Raw genomic sequence first — 20,391 nt, 5'->3', positions numbered from 1 at the left:
TTTGGCCCCCTTCCTTTGAGCACAACAGGACTAGCACTGACTCCCAGCAGAAACCAGCTCTCTGCTCTGTGCCACTTTCCGCTTAGAACTCTGTGCTTTGCTTCTGGACATCACATTTTAGGCCACAAACGCTGTATGTGAGGGGGTGCCTGATGAGACCACCACCCTCCAGCATCTCTGGAGCATCTCTCTGCTCGCCTGCCCGTGGGGGGCGGCCATAACAAGGGGGGCTCCCTCGTGCTGGCAGCTCTAGAAGTGCCAACTAGGCACAAATTAACTGTTGCCACTTCAAACTAGAAAACCCACGGAGGTCTGAAAGTTAACAAAAAGGTGGAGGCATGAGAAGTGCAATTGAGCTTCCCCGTCCCACCCGTCTGATTTCTGGTTGAAGGAAGACGAACCACAGGGGACCGGATGGGGAAGGAACGGGCAGCTACCTGCCAAGGGAGGGAAAGGAAATAAGGTTCACCTGCTGGGCTAGATGCGGGTCTGATCTTTCACAGCAGGGCTCGTCTGACGTTTCTGGGGGGATAAGCGAGCCCAGGGCAGCTAAGTTGTTTTGGCACAAGCACTTCGTCATCTCCCTGGCAGTAAAAGCATAAAAGTAACAAACAACTGCCCTCGCAGGGCACACAAAATCGGCGGCCGAGGCCGGCGCTGCTTCTGCTGCTGCGCAGGATTCCGGTGACCTGCTCGGGAGGCCAGCTGCTCAGCGCTCCGGAGAGGACCGCTCACTCGCTTCATGCACGGGAAGCGCTCGGGCCAAGCCCGGGAGCCGCGGTCAGGCCAGGCCAAGCAAGGCGAAGAGCCGCAGCCTTGGCACAGGCGAAGGGCCGGCCTTGGAACTGCCGTGGCTGCTGACAGATGGGGCGGCCCAAAGGCGCTTCCAGGTTCCTTTTCTCTGCTCGCCCGCCCGGGGGGCGCTTCCTCCTTTCGGGCAAGCGGGCAGGGGGCCCAAAGAAGGCCCGCCTCTCCTGCTCGCTGCTGCAGTCGGGAGTGACGGCATCCGGGGGCGCCCGCCCGCTTCCCTGCCTGCCTTTTCGCCTGCGCTCTCGGTGCCCCTCGTCGGGAGGAGGAGCCGTAGAGGGCCGCCCCCTCTCCGGTCCGTCCGGCGGTTCCTGGGAGTAAACAAGCGCTGCGCCTCCGCCTCCTGCTGCTGCCCGCGGGGCGGGGGCTCCTCCGGGCTGGGCTTCCCGGTCCTTCCCTCCCGTCTAGGTGACGCTGCTCCTGCCGCCGCCCATAAAGGGGCCAGACGGGGCGGGCGGGCGCTGCCAGACGCAGGAGCCCTTCGGAGGAGAGGAGCAGCCGGCGGCGGCCCGGTAAGGCAGCGGCCGGTGTTTCGGGCAGGGGCCGGGGGGGGGGGGGAGCGAGCTATCTAGCAGTCGGTTCGTCCGCCCTGTTGCTGCTGCTGCCCGTCCCCCTGGAGGCGACGGGACGGGGTTTTTCTCGCTCGACCCGCCTGGGCCCTTCCCGAGGGAAGCTTCCCCGACGGCCCTGACTGGAGAAGGGCTCGGCCAGGTCTTTCCCGACGGCGCGGCCGTGACGCTTGAAGCCGAGTAGTCTGAGGTCCCCGGGAGGCGGCGCAGGTGGCGCCTGGCCCTTGCCGGCCTTCCCGAGCAATGCCCACTCGGGGCATGGCACATTCCCGAGGCCGTCTTCAGCCGGGCCTGTCGGCGGCAGGAACCCCCAAGGGCAACCTCCCCTCTTTGGCGTGGCTTGTTTTCCTCCCTCGCCGTCTCCTCCGGCTTTCCGTCTTTAACCGCGGCGAGGGGAGGCGTGAGTCACCCTGCCTGCCAGACGAGCCTGGGCGGCCAGCTGCGCTGCGCTGGGGGGCCAGGCAGAAGGCGGCGTGGACGTGGCCTTCCCGACGGAAGCGACGGCCCGGCTGCTCCGAGAAAGTTCCCCCGGACCACTTCCCCGCCCCCTATGAAACAGGGGAGAGGGTCCCCCGGATTGGACCCCCATTTAATAAGCAGAGAGAAGTGGGTTGCCAATATCTTGGGGTACCATACGGGGGACCTGGCTACTCTGGAGTTGTCCTAGGGTAGGAGGGGGGGGGGATACAAGGCCACCCCTTAGCTTCCACCGGGAAGGTGGGGATGGCAACTGCCGGCTGAGCTGGCGAGGCTGACTGCTTTCTGTCCAGCTGCACTGTCCTCCCGCTTCTAAGGAAATGAGTCGATGCTGTCATAGCCCTGCCACTTCTGGGTGCTCTTTTCCCCAGCCCTTCCCTCTGTAGGTGTGCTGTCGCAAGAGCGCCTGGATTCTGCCTGCTTGCAGTCTCCCTGGGGCTAGAAGGCTCAGCGGATGTTCCCGGGGCACAGGTGGCCTCTTCATGTGCCTAGGCTCATGTGGGGCAAGCTGGTGTGTGTGTGGGTCTGTGTCTTCAGGGGAATCCGAGTGTGCTGGAGGCTGAGGCGGGAGTGGGAGGGATTTAGCCAGGTGTACCTGAGTCTGCCTGGGGAAGCTCTCCAACTGGCTCTGGAGGGAAGATGTCAACCGTTCTCTGTGCTCTTTCTTCAGCTGCTTGTGGACATAATGTGGTCGTTGGGCCTCTGGTTTTCTGCCCAGCTTGGTGCTGTGCCCAAAGAGGTCACAGGATGAAAGTTCCTAAGCCACTTTCTCTCTGGGTCATGTATGAGGCTTTGGCCTCCACAGCCACTTACAGACTCCTTGTTAAGACCATTTTCATGGAAGACAATTTTACTCGGCTACAAGGGATCACCAAAGAAGATGAGGCTTTTGTGGTGTGTCATGAGTTTGGGTTTGCATACCTCTAAGGGTTAACTCACTTCCCTTCCTGCTGTAAGAGACACTCTTCTGCTGCCTTGTTGCCTGGGGATGGAAACTCCTCTGGTTTTCCATTCAGACAGACTCTTCCATCTCCTCCTGCCTGGCCTGGCATGCAGCTGCCACTCCCTCTCCTCTTTATGGCATTTCAAAACTTCCTGGCATTGAACCACAGGAGCTGCTTCTGTTCCCCTATCCCTCTGGGCCCCTCAGTTAAAGGAATAAGCTTGTTCCCATAGAGCGAGGCATGGGGGGCAACATCTGTGTCCCTCCTCTTAGCCATATGGGAGTTGTTAAGCAGTGTCTTGAGGGCCCCTCGTTTTGCAGCATTGTCTCAATGAACAAGTTTTATTGTCAGGATTTTAGAGCAGCCCTGGCCACAGACCGACCTAGAAGGGCCAGGTCATAAAGGACCCAGGAGCACAGCTGATGGCACAGGGTGTATGTGTTAGGAACTGGTTGCCATCTGCGGGGAGCGGCCAAGCCTGCTGGAGACCGTGATCTCAGAGGACTGGATTCTGCTTCAGGGGCAGACCAGCTGCTGTGCCTGCAGAATCTCCTGGGTTCAGTTCCCAGCAGCATCTCCAAGGAGCAGGAGCAGGTGGCCAGTGCTGTTGGGAAAGACTGTCCTCTGTGCTTGAGACCCTGCCCATTGGAGGAAGCCATATTGAGCTAGGCGGACCAAAGGCTTGACTCTGGTGGTGGTGGCAGCAGCAGCAGCTTCATAACTGGTAGTACGGAAGCTCACCTCTGATCCGTCCCACCTTGGGTCACTTCTGGTCATGTGTTGTTGGCATGAGGGTTTGGGTGACATGGAAGAGAGGAGACTCTGGCCTTGCAGAGAGCAAATGATCCTTCAGGTTCTGTTCCAAAGTCTAAGTTCCTTATTGCTAAGCCAACAATGGAGTGCTTTGTAGTCTCTGTCTGCTACATAGTTGGCCTCACAGTGGTCCTGAGTCCCAGGTTCTTGTTCTTCCACCCACCTACCCTCTATCAAGTGTGCCTTTTTGATATTCCCCTGCTTTCTGTGTCCCTGGGAGGTGAGTGGAGCAGTTTGCGTTCTGCCTGCCTTGGTGCAGAAGGTTGACAGAGCAGCATAGGGAGGTGGAACTGGGGTGACAGCTCAGGGCCAGATAGAGCTTTGAGTTTCCCCAAGTGTTGCAGGAGGGATTCTGAGGAGGTAATTTGTGGGTGTTGTTGGTTCCTGCCCATCTCTGCAGACTTGTTGACCCCTGTTTATCTTGTGTCTCCATAAGCCCCACCTCTGCCTTGTCAGTAGCTTTCCAAAGAAGTGTGGGAAATACGGAACTGCAAATTTCCACATTCTGGAAGTATCTGCTTAAGATATTTCATACCCCTTCAATTAAAAATAATCATCCCAGGACAGTTCACAGTTGCCGATAACCATATGCAAATACAGTTTGCCAAAGTCTAATTGCACATTCTTCGCCCCCTCATAGAATTCCAGAGCCTCTGATTAGAGGAGGGTTAAGCTGCCTCAGCAATGGGTGTGGGGGGCTGATCCCTTCTTGGCTTTTCAAGAACCCGAGTCAGAGCCTCCCGGCCTTGAAACTTTCCCTAAAACGTCTTTTGAGCCAAGCATGGCTTCCTCGGGTCACTCGGAGGTAGTTCAGCTGCAGCCCAGCCTCTCTCTTCACTCAAGGCCTGTGAAGTAGGTAGAGAGCTCTTTTTGTCAGCTTGCCCCCGGGGCCAGCCTGGCCCAGGAGCCTCCCGCTGGAGTTTTCAGCCCTGCTAGGCCACCCAAGTGGATGAGTGCCTGTCTGGCCAAAAGAGCCCTGGACGTTCCCCGCCCCTCCTGAACAAGCAGCCTCTTCAGCTCTTGGGAGCAGGGCCCTTTTCCGGGGCAGGGTTAAGGGAGAGGACGAGGAGGAGACACCTGATGGCCATTGGGGGGCAAAGAGCTCTGGGAAAGGGTCTCAGCATGCTGGGTGCAGGAACAGCTTACTTGCCACACTTCTCTGCATCCTGGGGTGTGGGACAGACCTTTGGGGTGGTGGCACATCAAGCCTGTGCTGAGGTGCCCATGAGCAGGTCTGTGTGTGGCTCCTCATCACCATCCTGGCCTTTTGCTAGTCTCTCTCCAGGATCTGAATCTCTCCTTTTCTCTCCCCAGGTGCTGCACAGGTGACACCTTCGAGGTTTGCCTCCTGCTCTCCCTCTCCTGACCACTAGCCCTGATGCTGCCTCGGACTGACTGGGGCCTCGCTGGGCGGCAGAGTGAGGGCCTGCTTTGAGGTGCTCCCTGGGCTCCCCCCTTTCCCGGCTTTCATGGATCTGAGGCCACCCTGGCTGCTGTTGTTGTGGACTCTGATTGGGGCCCTAGCTCTCCTGGCCAGAGAAGTGCTTGGCCAGCACGTCTACACCAACACCTGGGCCGTCCTAGTCCCTGCTGGGCCACAGGAAGCAGAGCGGCTGGCCAAGAAGCATGGATTCCTCAACATGGGCCCGGTGAGTGATGCCTGGAGTCTCCCTGGAGCTAGTGCAACCCCAAACCTGAAGGGAAGCTGAAATGGGTTAAGGGAGGGAGGGAGCAGCCCTTGATGCAGGGCTTGGAAGGAGTAAAGAAAAAGGCCAGGTGTGGTGCTGCTGCCTTTAGAAGGGAGATATTTAAGCCATGAAACATGCTGAAGCCAAGAGCCTTGCTGGGTTTGAGGCACACCTGCTGCTCTCCTCGTTGCGGGGGTCTGGGGAAGGGACTCTTTTCCATGCATGGAGGCACTGGGAGGTGCTAACAATAGAGGCAGGGTGTTTGGCTGTGGTGGGCGAGCTGGAAACTCCACCTGGGAAAGTCTGTTGGGTGTTCAGAGCTAGCTGAGATTGGGATGAGGAACCAATGTTTGCCCAGGTGGGATTGGCCAGCAACTATGGTGTCATATGATTGGTTTTCCTTCTCCTACAACCTCTAGCTCAGTTTGCTTTCAGGAGTTGCATTGAGTTTTTTGTAGGCCTTTGGCAGAATATTTTCATGTGCTCTGCAGTGGGGCTGGCTGTGGTGGGTGGGAGGTGTTGCTTGATGTGCTGAAGGTGGAATGTGGCTCCAGTGGCAGCAGGCTGCTCTACCTTTTTCCTTGTCCTTTCTGGTTGAATGTGATTCAGTTAAACTCCCTACAGGTGGAAAGGTGACGCTTGTGCACCTTACAAAAGGGCATTTGTTGCTGCCTCTTGGAAAGCGACTTTTTGCGGGTGGCTGGTTGGCTCTCTTTGCCCCAGGAGCCTCATATCTTGGAGGTGGTGGTGGGCCCAGCTGCCCTGTGTTGACGCACGACTAATGCAAGCTTTGCTTGGCATCAGGCATGGAGTTGCCAGTTGCATCATCTTCTGGGCAGATTTGGAAAGGTCAAAAGCACAGCCTGCCCCCTGAGGCTGTTTGCACTTCACCTGCATGTGGGATGGGACACTGTGTGCCCTGGGGCTGTTTGCCTACCTTGAGGCCAGCCCTTGTTCTCATCCGGTGGGATTTCATGCCACGCTGTTTGCTGCCCTGCAACTCTTGAATCATTTCACCCTTGACTGGAGTGGGAAGACGTGGCATTGACCAGCATTGACAAAGCATATGAGATTGAACGGGGCTGATGAGCTTCACTGAAGCCCACCTAAGGCAGGGCTGACTGCAGGGTGGGGCTGGCACTCAGGATGGATTGGATCTCTTGCTCCAGGGGGAGATGAGGGAGTCCAGTTCTTTTGGGGCTGGCTCTGTTGAAAGCACTTGGCATGTTGACGGGGAGGTACAGTACCCCATTCCCACTTCCTCTCTTGGTCATATGGCCGCCTTAGAGAGAGGCCCAGAGGCTTCCCACTTGCTGAGCTCACCAGCTGCTTTAGGGCTCACCCAGACTTCCTTCTGCACCACTCTTTCCTGCCACAGGCCTGCACTTTCTAGGTCCGTGTCCAAGTGATTTTATATATATATATGTGTTGCCGCTACCCTTGGAAAAACCGCTGAATTGGAGCAAAAGGGAATCCGTGGAAAAACTGATTACCATTTGTTCCAATTCAACAGTAAACAGTGGGTTTTCCCAGGGGAAGCGGTGAAACACACTCAAAAAACCACATGGACCTAGAAAGTGTGGACCTGTGCCTAGAAAACATGGCACAGCCTTGATGAGTCCTGACTCCAGAGTGAAGCTTGGTTGGGGGGCAGGACGGGGGCTTGGCCTGCTAGAGCATCTTCGGGGGACAAAACAAGCTGTTTCTTTGGAGCTAAGAACGTAAGAACAACCTGCTGGATCAAGCCAAATGGGGCCCATCTATTTCAGTTTTCTGTTCTCGCAGTGAACAGTGAATGTCCTGCAATCAGGTGCCCCTTCTGGGAAACTTGCAAGCGGGACCTGAGCACAAGGGCAACGCTCTCCTCCTGTGGTTTCCAACTGTGGAGGCAGAGCATAGCCATCCTGGCTAGTAGTCATTGATTGCCCTCTCCTCCCTGAATTTGTTCAATCCTCTTTTAAAGCCATCCAAGTTGATGGCCATCACTGCCTCTTGTGGGCATGAGTTCCATAGTTAAATTTCGTGAATAATGACTTTATCAGTCTTGAACCTTCCAATAGTCAGCTTTATTGGATGTCCATGCATCAGTTCTAGTGTTGAGAAGGGAGCAAAACTTGCTCTACCCACTTTTCCCCACGCTATGCATAATTTTTATAAACTTCTATCACACTTTGGTCTTCTTCTTCGCATGAGGATCAATCCAGGCTGCTTGCCATTTGCCAGCTCCTGGTTGCAATCGCCCCTTCACTGCTTCCTCCCTCACCAACTCAAGGCCTCCACCGCCCAGGCGATGAGAGCCAGGCGTTCTGGCCTTGCACATGAGGGAGCAACCTCTCCCTGCTGCAATTTCTGGGCGTTAAACTATCCCTTGGAGCTGGATGTGGGTTCTGGCGTACGACATGGCAACAGAGCCTTCCGTTCTGGGTGCTGAGCTTCTCCAGAGCATCCTACCCTTCCAGTCCTGGTCAGATCCTGTGAGCCCAGTGAGGGGAGGTGCTGTGCAGCAGCCTGGTGCTCAGGCTCAGTTGGGCTGGGGTGGAGGGGTAGAATACTCTGCAGAAGACCCAAGACCCCTGGGGCAGGGGGCACGTGGAGGAGGCAGTTATGCAGAAGTGGGCTTTCTCTGCCACTGGGCCTTTGATTCCGGAGGCAGGAAAGAAGCTGCTCAGTGAAATTCCTTTTGTTCATCTGTGAGGAATGTTTTTCCCCTGGCACAACTGGAATGGACCAGGGTTCAGTCCTGCACAGCCTAAGGTCCAGGACTGGAGCTGAGGAGTGGGGTGTCAGTCCTCTGTGGGTCATGCTTCTTCCTTCCTGCCCTGGCCTGTGCTGCTGTACCCCCTAAGTGCCCGTTGTGGCTCCTGGCTCCTTCCTAGGGCAGGCTGATCAGGTTTGTGGTGCTGGCACCTGCGGGCAGCAGCCAAGGCAAGAGGCCCTGCGAAGGGGAATCCTGTTTGTTTTGGGGAAAATAGGGCAGGGAGCCAGGGCCTGGTGCACAGCCAGGCGTGGGGCAGGCAACAACTAGCTCGGGGTTCTGAGGCACTCCCAGGAAGAAGGCAAAGGGACCTGGGAAGAGGGGAGTCCCTTCCTTGAAGACCTGGGGCCGGCCCCGGCTGCCCAGTTGAGGGCTTGTGCTGCATTCAGCAAGGGGCAGGGGGACCAGAAGAGCCTCTCCTTGCTTAGGCTGGAGCCCACCAGGGTGGGGCACCTCCCTCTCCTCTCTGCCTGGCAGTGACGCTCTGTCTGCGAATTGCCCCCACCGCTGGCACAGTGCCAATTCTGGGGGCAGGAGCTGGTGTCCCCTTACACTTAAGCCCTTGTTTCTATGGCAAAATGCCCTGCAATTCTCTTCAGCTGTCTTCTGGGGAGGGGGGAATTGCACGACCCCTTTTTTTTTGAGGTTGAGCGTTAGGAGTGGAGGCTTCAGCCCCTGGAATGTACAGGCTGAAAGTCTCCTGGGAGGAGCCTCTGGTGAAGGGGTCTGCTGGGCCAGGGGCTGCTATTGGGCTGTGGACGCTGATAAATACTCCTGTACCCGTCTTTCTCCAAGCAGAGACAATTCCACGGTGGTTGTGGAGTTCCCTCTTTTCATCCTCACAGCAACCTTGTGAGGTTGGCTAGGCTAAAAGGGACTTCCCCTGTGAGCCTTGCAACCAAGAAGAGAATAGGGCAAGAGGGGTCAACCACAACTGCTGTGGGACCTCCATGCCTGCTTCCTTCCTTCCCTTGAGCTTCCTCTTCGCAGAGGGCAACCCTTTTGACCTGCCGGCATACCCTATCCTCCTGCCTTTGCCTTCAGTGGTGGGCTGTGCTCTGCTAAGAGTGCGGGTGCGGAAAATGAGAGGGGACATTCAGAAATTGTCGCCTGGGAGGCTGCACACTGGACGCTGGAAGGGAGTAGGAGCCCGTCGCTGGCAAGGCTTAGGTGGGGGTCCCTCAAGTGTCCGCTTGGCATAGCTCTCCCCCCCCCCCCGTGCCATCTCTAGGGAGGCCAGCAAGCTGCCCTTCTCCTTCCTCCTCCGCTCTGCCACTTGGGCCCAGCGCCATGAGGTCACTTGAGGAGCTGCTGCTCTCGCCCTGCCCTTCTTTTGAGGGGTTTGTTTAAAGATTAGAGATTTACATCAGAATCTTCTTAGCATCTTAGCCAGGCCCTGCAGGCAGCATGTGGGGAAGGAGCAGGAGCCAGCTGGTGGCCCTCATGGGGATGAGCGGTGGGGAGAGGAGCTCCTGGATTTGGCCTCTCCTCCCTCCCTTCCATGTAACTGGGTGCCAGCATGTGGGGCTATACTGGCCCATGGGGAGCCTTCTCTGGATGGGACCTCTGCCTTGTGCTATCACGGGCTGCCCTGCTTGGACCGACACATGGGAGATTTTTTTGTCTCATTCATTCCTCCTTTCTCCCCCACCCTAGATCGTTGGAGACTATTACCACTTCCATCACCGAGGGGTGGCCAAGCGTTCCCTCTCCCCACACCGGTCCCACCACAGCTATCTGGGCAGAGAGCCACAGGTGAGTCCACAGAAGTAGGGAACCTGTTCCAAGTGAGAGGCAGTCACCATGGGGGTGCTACAGAGCACAAAAGCCCTCGTTCTGTTCAATGCAGGTCTGATGCGCTGTAGGGCTTTGGCGCCCACTTCTCCTGGAGACAGCTGGGGTTGGCTCCTGCTTGAAGCTTTTGGCTGAGCTCCCACGGTGGAGAGAGCAGAGGGGCTTTCTGCCTCCAGCTTGCCTCGACTGGGCACTTTTGTGCTCTGCACATGGCCTGGGGCCGGTTCTGGGATAGGCTGTGGAGGGTGTCTAATCAGGCTGGTTTTAAACCAGATGGGCCTGATATCCTGGTTCCATTTTGGGCTGCAGAAGAAAGCCCAGAGGATTAGCAGCCTGTCTGGGCCGCCTCCTCCCCTGCAATTCTGGCTCTTCATTACCCTTCCCTTCCTCCAGGGTGTCTCCGGCCACATCACCTTCACAACAATCCTGGGAGGCAGGCTGGGCAATACAGCAACTGGCCCAAGGCCAGCCAGTGAGCCTCATGCCTGGGGATGTGAACTGAATCCTAGCCTGACACTGCAATAACTGCAATGGCACTACCTTGCTGCCACTTAGTGCAGACGTCACAGAGCTAGGTGGGCCACTGGCTTGACATGGTCCAAGAAAGAGATGAGAGGGTGGAGCCCACCCTGCCAGGCATTTTGGTGGCTGCCTGAGTCCTTCTGGTCTCCCTATGGGTGGCAATAGGGGAAGAGATGGGTCCCCTCCACATTTGGCCAAGGATGTTCCTGGCCTGACTGACCCTGGTCCTCCTGGGCGTTGTGGGGTTCGAGAGTCCACTTTGTGCATGGCTGAACTGAGCTGCACCCCTGCGGGTGCCAAGATCTTTCCGCAAAGCATCCTGTCATTCTTGCCAGCAACTGTGCCCCTACCAGCCACCTCCATGGGGACCTGGTTGCTCCTCACACCCAGGGGTGCACTTGGGAGGCTGCCCTTCAGTGCCTTTTCTGCCTTTTGCCTCCTCAGGTGCACTGGCTGGAGCAGCAGGTGTCCAAGCGCCGGACAAAGCGGGACACCTTCCTGGAGCCCTCAGACCCCAAGTTTCCTCAGCAGTGGTACCTGGTAAGTGGGAGGGGGGGCGTGATGATGAAGGGAAGCAGAAGCCACCAGGCAACAGGCACTGGATTCTGCCCTCCCCAGGGCTGCTGCCAGCCATGCCCTTCCACCCACATGGTGGTTGGGCAAGGGCGCCCTGATGTGACTGCTAATCCCCTCCCACAGAGTTAATCACTCCCTCCCTCCCTCCCTCCCTCCCTCCCTGCCTGGAGGATTAGTGGCAGCCAGGGAACAAAGCCCCCTCCATGACTGAGCTCACAGGAGCTGCCACCGCCCCGGAACAGAATCTGCCCCAGCCCTTGGACTGCCAGGAAGTCCCAGAGGCCACTGAGGGGCACCATCCGGATCCTGTCCTAAGGAATGGGGCAACATCATTGCTGTTGTTGTTGCTAATTTATATATTACCTGCTCTTCACCCTAAGGTCCCAGGGCAGGTCATAGCATTAAAAACAATTCAGGCAACTCTCAATTTACATGTGTTCAGCAGGACTGCACATGCATGCATTGCACCAAACCTGGAAGTGACTTTTAAAACAGCAAAAATGGGCCCTGAGAGAGCCCAGAAACAGTGCCCAGGAATCCCACAAGCCTTTGCAAGTGCAATCCCACAAGCCTTTGCACTGACCTTTGAGGCCTGTGGAGGGTTTGAATTTGAGAAAGGTTTGGAGGGAGTGATTGTGGTGGACTTTGGTGGTCTGGTAAGTGGTGCTGGTTTTTCAAGGGTTTCCATAGATTTAAAGCAGTGTTTCCCAAACTTGGGTCTCCAACTGTTTTTTCAGACTACAATTCCCATCATCCCTAACCACTGGCCTTGCTAGCTAGGGATGATGAGAGTTGTAGTCCAAAAACAGATGGAGATCCAAGTGTGGGAAACACTGGTTTAGAGGGGGGTTGCAGACATTTCCAATGGTGTTTCAAGTTTATGTGATTTCACTGATGCGGGCAGTGCCTCGGAACATAATCCCCACGTAAATTGGGAGTTGCCTGCATTACAAATAATTTAAAACAACTTCCCACCATAAGTGTCAGAAGCCAGAGGAATGTCTTCGGCATTCTTCAGAAGCTGTGCAATGAAGGTGCCAGGTGCACCTCTTTGTGGAGAGAGTTCCACAGCTTTTAGGGGACACCACAGAGAAGGCTCTCTCCCAGCACGTTCTCTTTGTGCCAGTGGTTCTCCCCCAAAGCTAGGAGTCTTGCACGGTCCATTTCCAACTGGGGACTTGTCAGGTGTTGAAGGAGGTGTTGCTGCAGTGTTGCTGATTCTCCCCCACCCCTCCTCCCCACTGTAGAATCCTCTTTGCTTAGCATAGAATAGTAGGGCCAAGAGGCTGGAGCTGGCATTCTTCTGCCCCAATGAATATGTGGGGCTTGATCCTGCCACTTTCCAAGAAACGGGAGGGGGTAGTGAAAGGAGCAGCAGCCAGCATTCCCCAATTCTCAGCTACAGGATCTTCCTTAAAGACTTAGCTGTAGTTCCTGCATGGCAAGGGGTTGGACTAGATGACCCTTGGAGTCCTTTCCAACTCTGCAGTTCTATGATTCTGTGAGCCAGGCATCTGGGGTCTAGTTAGAGATGGTTTCCTCCACCCCACCCCCCATGTGACGAAACACTGTCTCAGCTCCGTAGCCTTTAGAGTTGCCCTACTATCTGTGCTGACTGGCCTTCTGCTCCCCCCACTTTTCTCCCTTCGCCCTCCAGTCCAATGGGAACCAGCGAGACCTGAATGTGCGGGAGGCCTGGCAGCAGGGCTACACGGGGCGTGGCATCGTGATCTCCATCTTGGACGACGGCATTGAGAAGAACCACCCGGATCTGGAGGCCAACTACGTGAGTGGGATGTGAGCGGGCTCCCTTGGCACATGCCGTGCCCACTTTGCAGGGCTGGTAGAAGGGGCCACGAGTTTTCGTGAGACAACCCCCCTCCCACCCAAGCTGAGGCCACTTTTGCACGCAAGCTGAGGAAAGCTTTGTAGCAGTAACAAAATCCCAGAGTCCTTCTGAGCCCCATCAAGCCCTGCCTATGAGCAATACTCTGACGGAATAAGCTCAAGCAAATTCAGCCTCTGGTTGTGGCCACCCGCAGCAACCGCTTTGCATCACACATGGAACAGTGGTCCTTTCTGGACTCTTTGGGGTCACAACTGGAGCTTTTGGAACTGGGAGTTTACTGCTGGTGCAGAAAATGTGATTGTGGGGAGGCCAATTCCAGCGGGGAAAGAGGTGATCCTGGGCTCTTTCGTTGTAATTCCTGCTTTGCAGGTATTTGGACTAGAGGGATCCCCCTGGATCCCTCCCAACTCTACAATACTGTAATTCTTTCTTCCTTCAGGATCCTGCCGCCAGCTTTGATGTGAACGATCAGGATTCAGACCCTCAGCCGCGTTACACCCAAATGAATGACAATAGGTGGGGAGCCTTTCCAGAGAGAGGTTGGACAGGGATGGGAGATATTGGGTAGGGAAAGAGGAACACCCATTCTGCTCAGTCCTGGAAGCTCAGTCGCTGGGGACATGTGGGCTGGGAACGGCGCTGTGTAGAAGGAAAAGTGGATGGAGCTTCCTACCCCCTGGGAATGCTGCACTTCCCCCCTCTGTCCCCCTCCCCACCTTTGCCCATTTGAACCCTGACTGTTCAGGCTGCACTGAGAGGGAGAGAAGTTTGGGGCAGGTTTGCTCTTCCCCTGCTCCCTGTTTTCTCCCTGTTCTAATGTATGGCCGCCAGTCCCTCCCCACACAGCTCAAGTCAGACCCCCCTCTCTCCTTCTTACAGGCATGGTACTCGGTGTGCAGGCGAAGTAGCTGCTGTGGCAAACAATGGCATCTGTGGTGTAGGTGTTGCTTACAACGCCAAGATCGGAGGTGAGGAGGGCATCGTCTCCGCCTTGGGCTCTGCTCCTCATCCAGCTTCTCACACTGGGTTAGCTGCCCAGAGGGGCCCTAAAATCATAAATTGTAGAGTTGAAGGGGACCCCGTGAGTCATCTAATCCAACCCTCCTGCAAAGCAGCAATAATCATAATCATAATAATAATAATAATAATAATAATAATAAAATTTATTATTTATACCCCACCCATCTGGCTGAGTTTCCCCAGCCACTCTGGGTGGCCCCCAATTGAGTATTAAAAACAATACAGCATTAGATATTAAAAACTTCCTAAACAGGGCTGCCTTCAGATGTCTTTTAAAGGAACAGGAGGTTGTTCCCCTGTCAAACAGCTCTTATAGTCTCCTTTCTTGTCATTTGGATCCATTAGTTTGGGTCCTACACTCTGGATAAGCTTGCTCATTCCTCCATGTGGCAGCCCTTCAGATATTTGAAGGTGGCTCTCATATCACCCCTTCTCCAGGTAAAACATACCTAACTCTTTCCACCGTTCCCCATAAGGCTTGGCTTCCAGACCCTTGATCATCTCGGTCACCCTCTACAGTACCTCTTCCAACTTGTCAATACCCTCCTTAAACTGTGGTGCCCAGAAGTGGGCACAGGACTCCAGGTGGGGCCCCGCCAAGGCAGACCAGAGCAGTGCCATTAGTGACGTCCATCTGTACCATCGTCTTAGGTGTCCGCATGCTGGATGGAGAGGTGACGGATGCTGTGGAGGCCCGCTCCCTGGGCCTCAACCCCAACCACATCCACATCTACAGCGCCAGTTGGGGCCCTGAGGACGACGGCAAGACGGTGGACGGCCCGGCCCGCTTGGCTGAAGAGGCCTTCTACCGGGGCGTTAGCCAGGTGAGCCTGTGGTCTGCAGCCAGGGGAGGAGGAAGGGTGGCCCTTGGGGTGAGATTGGGCTGCTGCCAAGCCTCCCACCCCACCCCTAGTCTTGCCTCTGCCTGACTTGGTCCCCACCCCACCCCAGGGCCGCAACGGGCTGGGCTCCATCTTCGTCTGGGCTTCTGGGAATGGCGGGCGCGAGCACGACAGCTGCAACTGCGATGGCTACACCAACAGCATCTACACCCTCTCGATCAGCAGCACCACCCAGTATGGGAACGTGCCCTGGTACAGCGAGGCTTGCTCCTCTACCCTTGCCACCACCTACAGCAGCGGCAGCCAGAACGAGAAGCAGATTGTGAGTCTCCATCGAGCCTGACGGGGGGTTGGGCTTTGGGTGCAGGCTTTGGGTCACAACCTGGCAATCACCCTGTGCCTCCTCCTTCTCCCCAGGTGACTACAGACCTGAGGCAGAAGTGCACCGAGTCCCACACGGGCACCTCCGCCTCTGCCCCATTGGCGGCTGGGATCATTGCCCTGGCACTGGAAGCAAAGTAAGGGGGCCGGGAGGGAGGGGAGAAGGGCTTGTGGGGGTGTGGGTCTGCTTTGGTCCCTGATGGAGATGAGGGCTTTGGCACCCTTGCCCTCTCCGGTGAGACACGGCTGCTCCTTCTCCGCAGCAAGAACCTGACCTGGCGCGATATGCAGCACCTGGTTGTGCAGACCTCCAAGCCCGCCCACCTTAACACCAACGACTGGGCCACCAACGGGGTGGGACGCAAAGGTAAGCAGGCGCCTGCCAAGGACATGTCACTCTGGGGTGGTCGCAGGGTGCAGGGGCAGGTCCTGAGCCTCTCTTCCACCCTTCTTCCTCCCTCTGCTTGCAGTCAGCCACTCGTACGGCTATGGACTCCTGGACGCCGGCGCAATGGTGACTCTTGCCAGGAACTGGACCTCAGTGGGGCCTCAGCGGAAGTGTGTCCTGGACATCCTCACTGAGCCAAAGTGCGTCCCCACAGTGGAGCGGGGAGGGGGTGGGTTTGGGGTCAGGCCCTCCTGAGGAAGGAGGGAGTGCCAGTTACTGAGGGTGAAACAAGCTTGGGGCATCGGGCTCCTTGAGGACTAGACTATTGCGTTGTCTGTGTTTGAACATCGCACAGACAATGTGTAGAAATCCTAAGGAGCATCTGATCTGAAACGGGCTGTGGCCTAGAAATCGGGGAAGGAGAGGTGGCTGCAGCTTCCCTTGGCGTGGACTGGAACTGGCTGGAAGCGGCTGGGGAGAGAGAGAGAGGGAGGGAGTGTCCGTCCGTCCACATGAGCCAGACAGAGGAGGCTTTTCAAGGACAGGACAGAGCTGCCTTTCTCCAGGGTGTTTCTGCAGCGGGGGCTGCTCCCATCTCTTGCCCTGCCCTCCAAACACCGCTGAGTGCCAAGGACCGGGCTGGAGTTTGCTTTTCAGGCTAATTCTGGATATTTTGCTGCTGGTGGACAACACCTTGTGGTCCTGTGGTGCTGGACCTCTGGGGATCAGAGGGTGCGGGGGGTGGAGCAGGGATGAGGCTGGGTTGGTGGTCCTTGCTAGAGCAGGCCAGCCCCAGCATTCCTGCCCACTGCAATCCTTTTTTTATCCAGAGTTCTGCCTTGCACAATCTGCCCTCTGAGGCTGCTGCTGGCTGGCGAAGCCTCCTCCGGCCAGGCTAGGGATCTCAGGTCCTGCGGGAAGGGGAGTGGCAGGGCTCTTGCTCCTTTCACATCCTGTTTCGGCCCTGACCATGGGTGCCTGTTGCCTCCTGCAGGGACATTGGGAAGCGCCTGGAGGTGCGGCAGAAAGTGGATGCCTGCCTGGGGAAGGCCAGCTACGTGGGGCAGCTGGAGCACGTCCAGGCCCGGCTCACCCTCTCCTACAACCGCCGGGGTGACCTAGCCATCCACCTTGTCAGTCCCATGGGAACCCGCTCCACTTTGCTGGCTGCCCGGTAAGCCCCCTGCCTTCCCTGGACCCACTCCCTTCTGGGAAGCTGCCTCTGCCCCCCAATGCCTCTCACTTTTGTCCTCTCCCCAGGCCCCACGACTACTCGGCTGATGGCTTCAATGACTGGGCCTTCATGACGACGCATTCGTGGGACGAGGACCCCACTGGCGAGTGGGTGCTGGAGATTGAGAACACCAGTGAAGCCAACAATTTTGGTAACGGGGGAAGGGCACCTACTTCTCTACACCCAGACCCACTTGTTGTGGCAAGAAAAATATTTCAGCCATCCAGCGTCCCCCACCCCTTGTCTCAAATCCCTCCAGTCCCCGTGACAGCCACCTGTCATTTCTCCACCCCCTCAGCTTCCTCTGCTCCTTGTCACATCAGCTGCAATTTGGTCTCCCTCCCGGGAGCGCTGCCTGACCTCCCCCCCCCCCCCCCCCGCTTACTGGGCCCAGCTGTGGGCATTCCCTCCCTCCCTCCCTGCCCCCCCAACCCCAACAGCTGTTTAATTCCCTCTTGCTCTGTTTTAATTCCCCGTGACAGAAACCCCAGAAAGGGGGGGGGCTTCCCCAGCTGCCATCCCTGCCTGTTTAAGAGGCTGCTGGCTGGACAGAAGGAGGGAGGGATGGCGATGCTGTGCTGAGCTCCTGAATGTAGCCCCCTTCCCCACCTGTGGCCTCAACAGCAGCGGTTCACAAACTTGGTTCCATAAGCTGATTCCCAGTGTCCCGTCCCCCCACTTATCCTATAAAAAGCATTACTCAGAATAGCAGTTTGCACCACCCCCTTAATGGTAGATCATAACACAATAACATTCAAAACAATTAATTGCACCTTTATTCAAAATCCGATTAAAACTATTCAATTTAATTCCACAAAACAGATGACCTTGATCCAGCAATACCAGCTTTTCAGAGTCTGAAAGTCACCCCCTTGCCTCTTAGCGTCCCCCTCCCCCTGTAATCTCACCACCCAGTTTGGGAACCAGTGCTCTTCAGCGTTAGGCCCTTCTTGGGGGCTGTTGCGCAGCAGAGGATGCCAGGCACAACTCCTTGACTGACAGGGAAGGGCTCTGGTGTGGGAGGAGGGCAGGTTGGGTGGCTCTGCCTCCTCCTCACACCTTCCTGCCCTTCCACCTGCAGGCACCCTCACCAAGTTCACTCTAGTTCTGTACGGGACGGCCACCGACCCCCCCAGCCTCTCCAACCAGTTTGAGAGCAGCGGCTGCAAGACCCTGACCAGCAGCCAGGCCTGCGTGGGTAAGTTTTGTTGTAGTTATTTGTTTCATTGCATCCATATCCTACCAGTTTCTCCAAGGAGCTCAAGGTGACGCCACAGTCTTTCCTTTCCAACAACAACCCTGGGAGGTCGAGAGGCAGCGAATGGCCCAAGGTCACCCAGGGAACTTCACAGCTGAACAGAGATTTGAGCCCCGGTCTCCCAGGGCATAGTCCAACCACTACACCTCCACTGGCTCCCAAACCTGCTCCACTCAAAAAGCCTATGCTGGAGCCCTGCTCTGAACAACAACAACAATTATTTTATTATTATTATTTATACCCCGCCCATCTGGCTGGGTTTCCCCAGCCACTCTGTGTGGTTTACAGCATATCTAAAACCATAAAACATCAAGCGTTAAAAATCTCATGATACAGGGCTGCCTTCAGGTGTCTTCTGAAAGTTGTGTAATTATTTATCTCCTTCTCATCTGAAGGAAGGTATTCCACAGGGAGGGTGTCACTATCAAGAAGGCCCTCTGCAGTTGCCACCAGGGTTCCTCCCACTAGGCACTGCTCTGAGTGACTGGGCGTACAGAGGGCAGCTTTCATAAGCTGTCCAATGTGTTTGGTGCAAATGGGAACCATGCCATCTTCTGCCCATGTTCCTGGGCAAAGGGGGCCCCCACAGAGGGGGCTGTGTGGACAAGAGACCCCACACCCTCTCTCCACCACAGGTAAGGGGGCGGACCTTGCTCCTTGGCGCTGCCTGAATGCTTTTTCTTCCAGAGCCTGGAGGCCTGAGCCCTTCTCTTGCCTCTTCTCTCCTTGCAGTGTGCGAAGAGGGCTTCTACCTCCACCAGAAGAGCTGCCTCAAAACGTGCCCCCCTGCCTTTGCGCCGGGCACTGTGGCCCCCCCTCTGGAGAACATCCTGGAGCCCCAGCTGAGCTCCCGCCTCTGCGTGCCCTGCCACCCGTCCTGCGCCACCTGCCTGGGCCCAGAAGCCACCCAGTGTCTGTCCTGCCTGGCCCACGCCCACTACAACAGCCAGGAGCAGACGTGCTCCCACCAGACCCAGAGCAGCCGGGCCTCACCCACCCTCCTCAGGGAGGGCGTGCAGGTTGCCGGCGGCCCCTCCCGCTTGCCCGTGGTGGTGGCCATCCTGAGCTGTGCCTTCATCGTCCTGGTCTTCGTCCTGGTCTTCCTGGTGCTGCAGCTGCGCTCCGGGCTGTGCCTGCGCGGGGTCAAGGTGTATTCGCTGGAGAGCGGAGGCATCATTGCCTACAAGGGGCTGCCTTCGGACGCCTGGCAGGAGGGGCCTGAGGAAGAGGAGGAGGGCGAGAGGACTGCCTTCATCAGAGACCAAAGCACCCTTTGATGAGCCTGCAGCCCCCCGGCGCATCAGGGGCAGGACCAAGGGGCCAGAGGCTCTACACCGGTCTGCTCTCTCACCCCCCCATGGCTGGGTGGGGACCTTGGACAGAGGCACTCTGCGTGTGGGCCAGGATGCTGCTGGAGGACAAGGCACCCTAGGCACTGGTTTTAACTCGCCAAAGTGATTTTTTAAAGACTGAACCAGTTTCTCTGCCTGCCTCCGCTGTGGTTGGAGGGGCATCTGTGCGGGGCTGCCTTCCTCGCTGCTTGGGGAGGGGCAGGAAAAGCCCCTCAAGCCTTTGTCTCTACGCAGGGGCATGGCTGAGAGTGCCCCATCCAATGTGGGGCGGGGGGGTTGTTAAAGTGGCACAGGCCCCCAGCTCCGTCGCCTTCTTTCTGCCCTGCCAGCAGCAATAAGAGCCTGACTCCTCCTCTCTTGCTCCGTTCCGTGCCCTTCCCACTGATCCACGGAGCTTGTGCCACCGTTTGGGGCCTCTTCCTTGTGCAGCCAGCCACCTGCCTACCCATGCCTTGGAAGACTGGGAGGTGAGCTGGGCTCCTCCTCCTCTTCCCCTCCCCCCACCCGTGACAGTTGGGGCTGAGATGGACAATTGATGCCATGGGTGTGTCTCTTCAACCCAAGGCGGGTGGCTCCGCCCTCCCCCCTGCCGGAGCAGGAATTCCTCTGGGGCCCCGGGGAGGGGGCCTGGGGGCGGCGGCTGCTGCTTGACCACTGAGCTGTGCCCAGCCCCTCCCTGGATCTGCCCAAAGTCACTGGAGCTTCCATCTTTCCTCATGTGCCTTGTTCCCCCTCCTCCTCTTCTTCTTCTTCCTCCTTGATGACAATCTGTTGCTGGTCCTGGGGCTGCACTGCCCTCCTCGCCTGCCTCTCTCCCTCCGGGTCTGTTCCCTGCTCTCTGCTGCTGGCGGAGGTGGAGGCTGTGCAGTTGTGGGCAGGGGAAAGAACGGGCTGCCCAGGACTCGTTTTCTATCATAACTTTTTTGGTGCACAAATAATTTCTTGTAATTTAAACAAGGAGCCAATTCCTGTGGCCAGTTGTTTTGTTTTTTTAATTTAATGGATGTGGATATAACGCTAGAGAGATTAAAGTTTATTAAATGTTGGAACTATGCAAACTTGCTGTGTCCCGCTGTGTTCTCTAGACAGAGCTTTTGTGTCGGTGGGTTGCAGGTGCCTGGC

At 56.8% G+C, this 20,391-nt stretch overlaps 1 protein-coding gene across 1 annotated transcript; it reads left to right on the top strand.

Moving 5' to 3' along the window:
- The first annotated feature begins 760 nt into the window (after positions 1 to 760).
- Positions 761 to 20,327, top strand: FURIN (furin, paired basic amino acid cleaving enzyme). Its single transcript, XM_079952964.1, has 16 exons — positions 761 to 1,319; positions 4,925 to 5,259; positions 9,710 to 9,808; positions 10,814 to 10,909; positions 12,603 to 12,731; positions 13,234 to 13,310; positions 13,674 to 13,762; positions 14,466 to 14,638; positions 14,766 to 14,978; positions 15,074 to 15,174; positions 15,301 to 15,404; positions 15,508 to 15,625; positions 16,420 to 16,599; positions 16,686 to 16,810; positions 17,741 to 17,857; positions 18,650 to 20,327. The coding sequence occupies exons 2-16, from the start codon at positions 5,080 to 5,082 to the stop codon at positions 19,192 to 19,194; spliced, it is 2,346 nt and encodes a 781-aa protein (XP_079809090.1). The 5' UTR covers positions 761 to 1,319; positions 4,925 to 5,079; the 3' UTR covers positions 19,195 to 20,327.
- The last annotated feature ends 64 nt before the right edge of the window (positions 20,328 to 20,391 follow it).

This window comes from Podarcis cretensis (genome assembly GCF_951804945.1).
Source record: "Podarcis cretensis genome assembly, chromosome: 14".
Classification (NCBI taxonomy): domain Eukaryota; kingdom Metazoa; phylum Chordata; class Lepidosauria; order Squamata; family Lacertidae; genus Podarcis; species Podarcis cretensis.
Note: the sequence above shows the minus strand (reverse complement) of the source record. Positions and strands in the feature narration are given on the sequence as shown.

Excerpts from the sequence above, each read along its gene's own strand:
- FURIN (XM_079952964.1), top strand. The coding sequence starts at position 5,080 with ATGGATCTGAGGCCACCCTGGCTGCTGTTGTTGTGGACTCTGATTGGG. Across the intron at positions 13,311-13,673 it reads ACCCAAATGAATGACAATAG|GCATGGTACTCGGTGTGCAG; the intron begins GTGGGGAGCCTT and ends TCCTTCTTACAG. Across the intron at positions 15,405-15,507 it reads CAACGGGGTGGGACGCAAAG|TCAGCCACTCGTACGGCTAT; the intron begins GTAAGCAGGCGC and ends CTCTGCTTGCAG.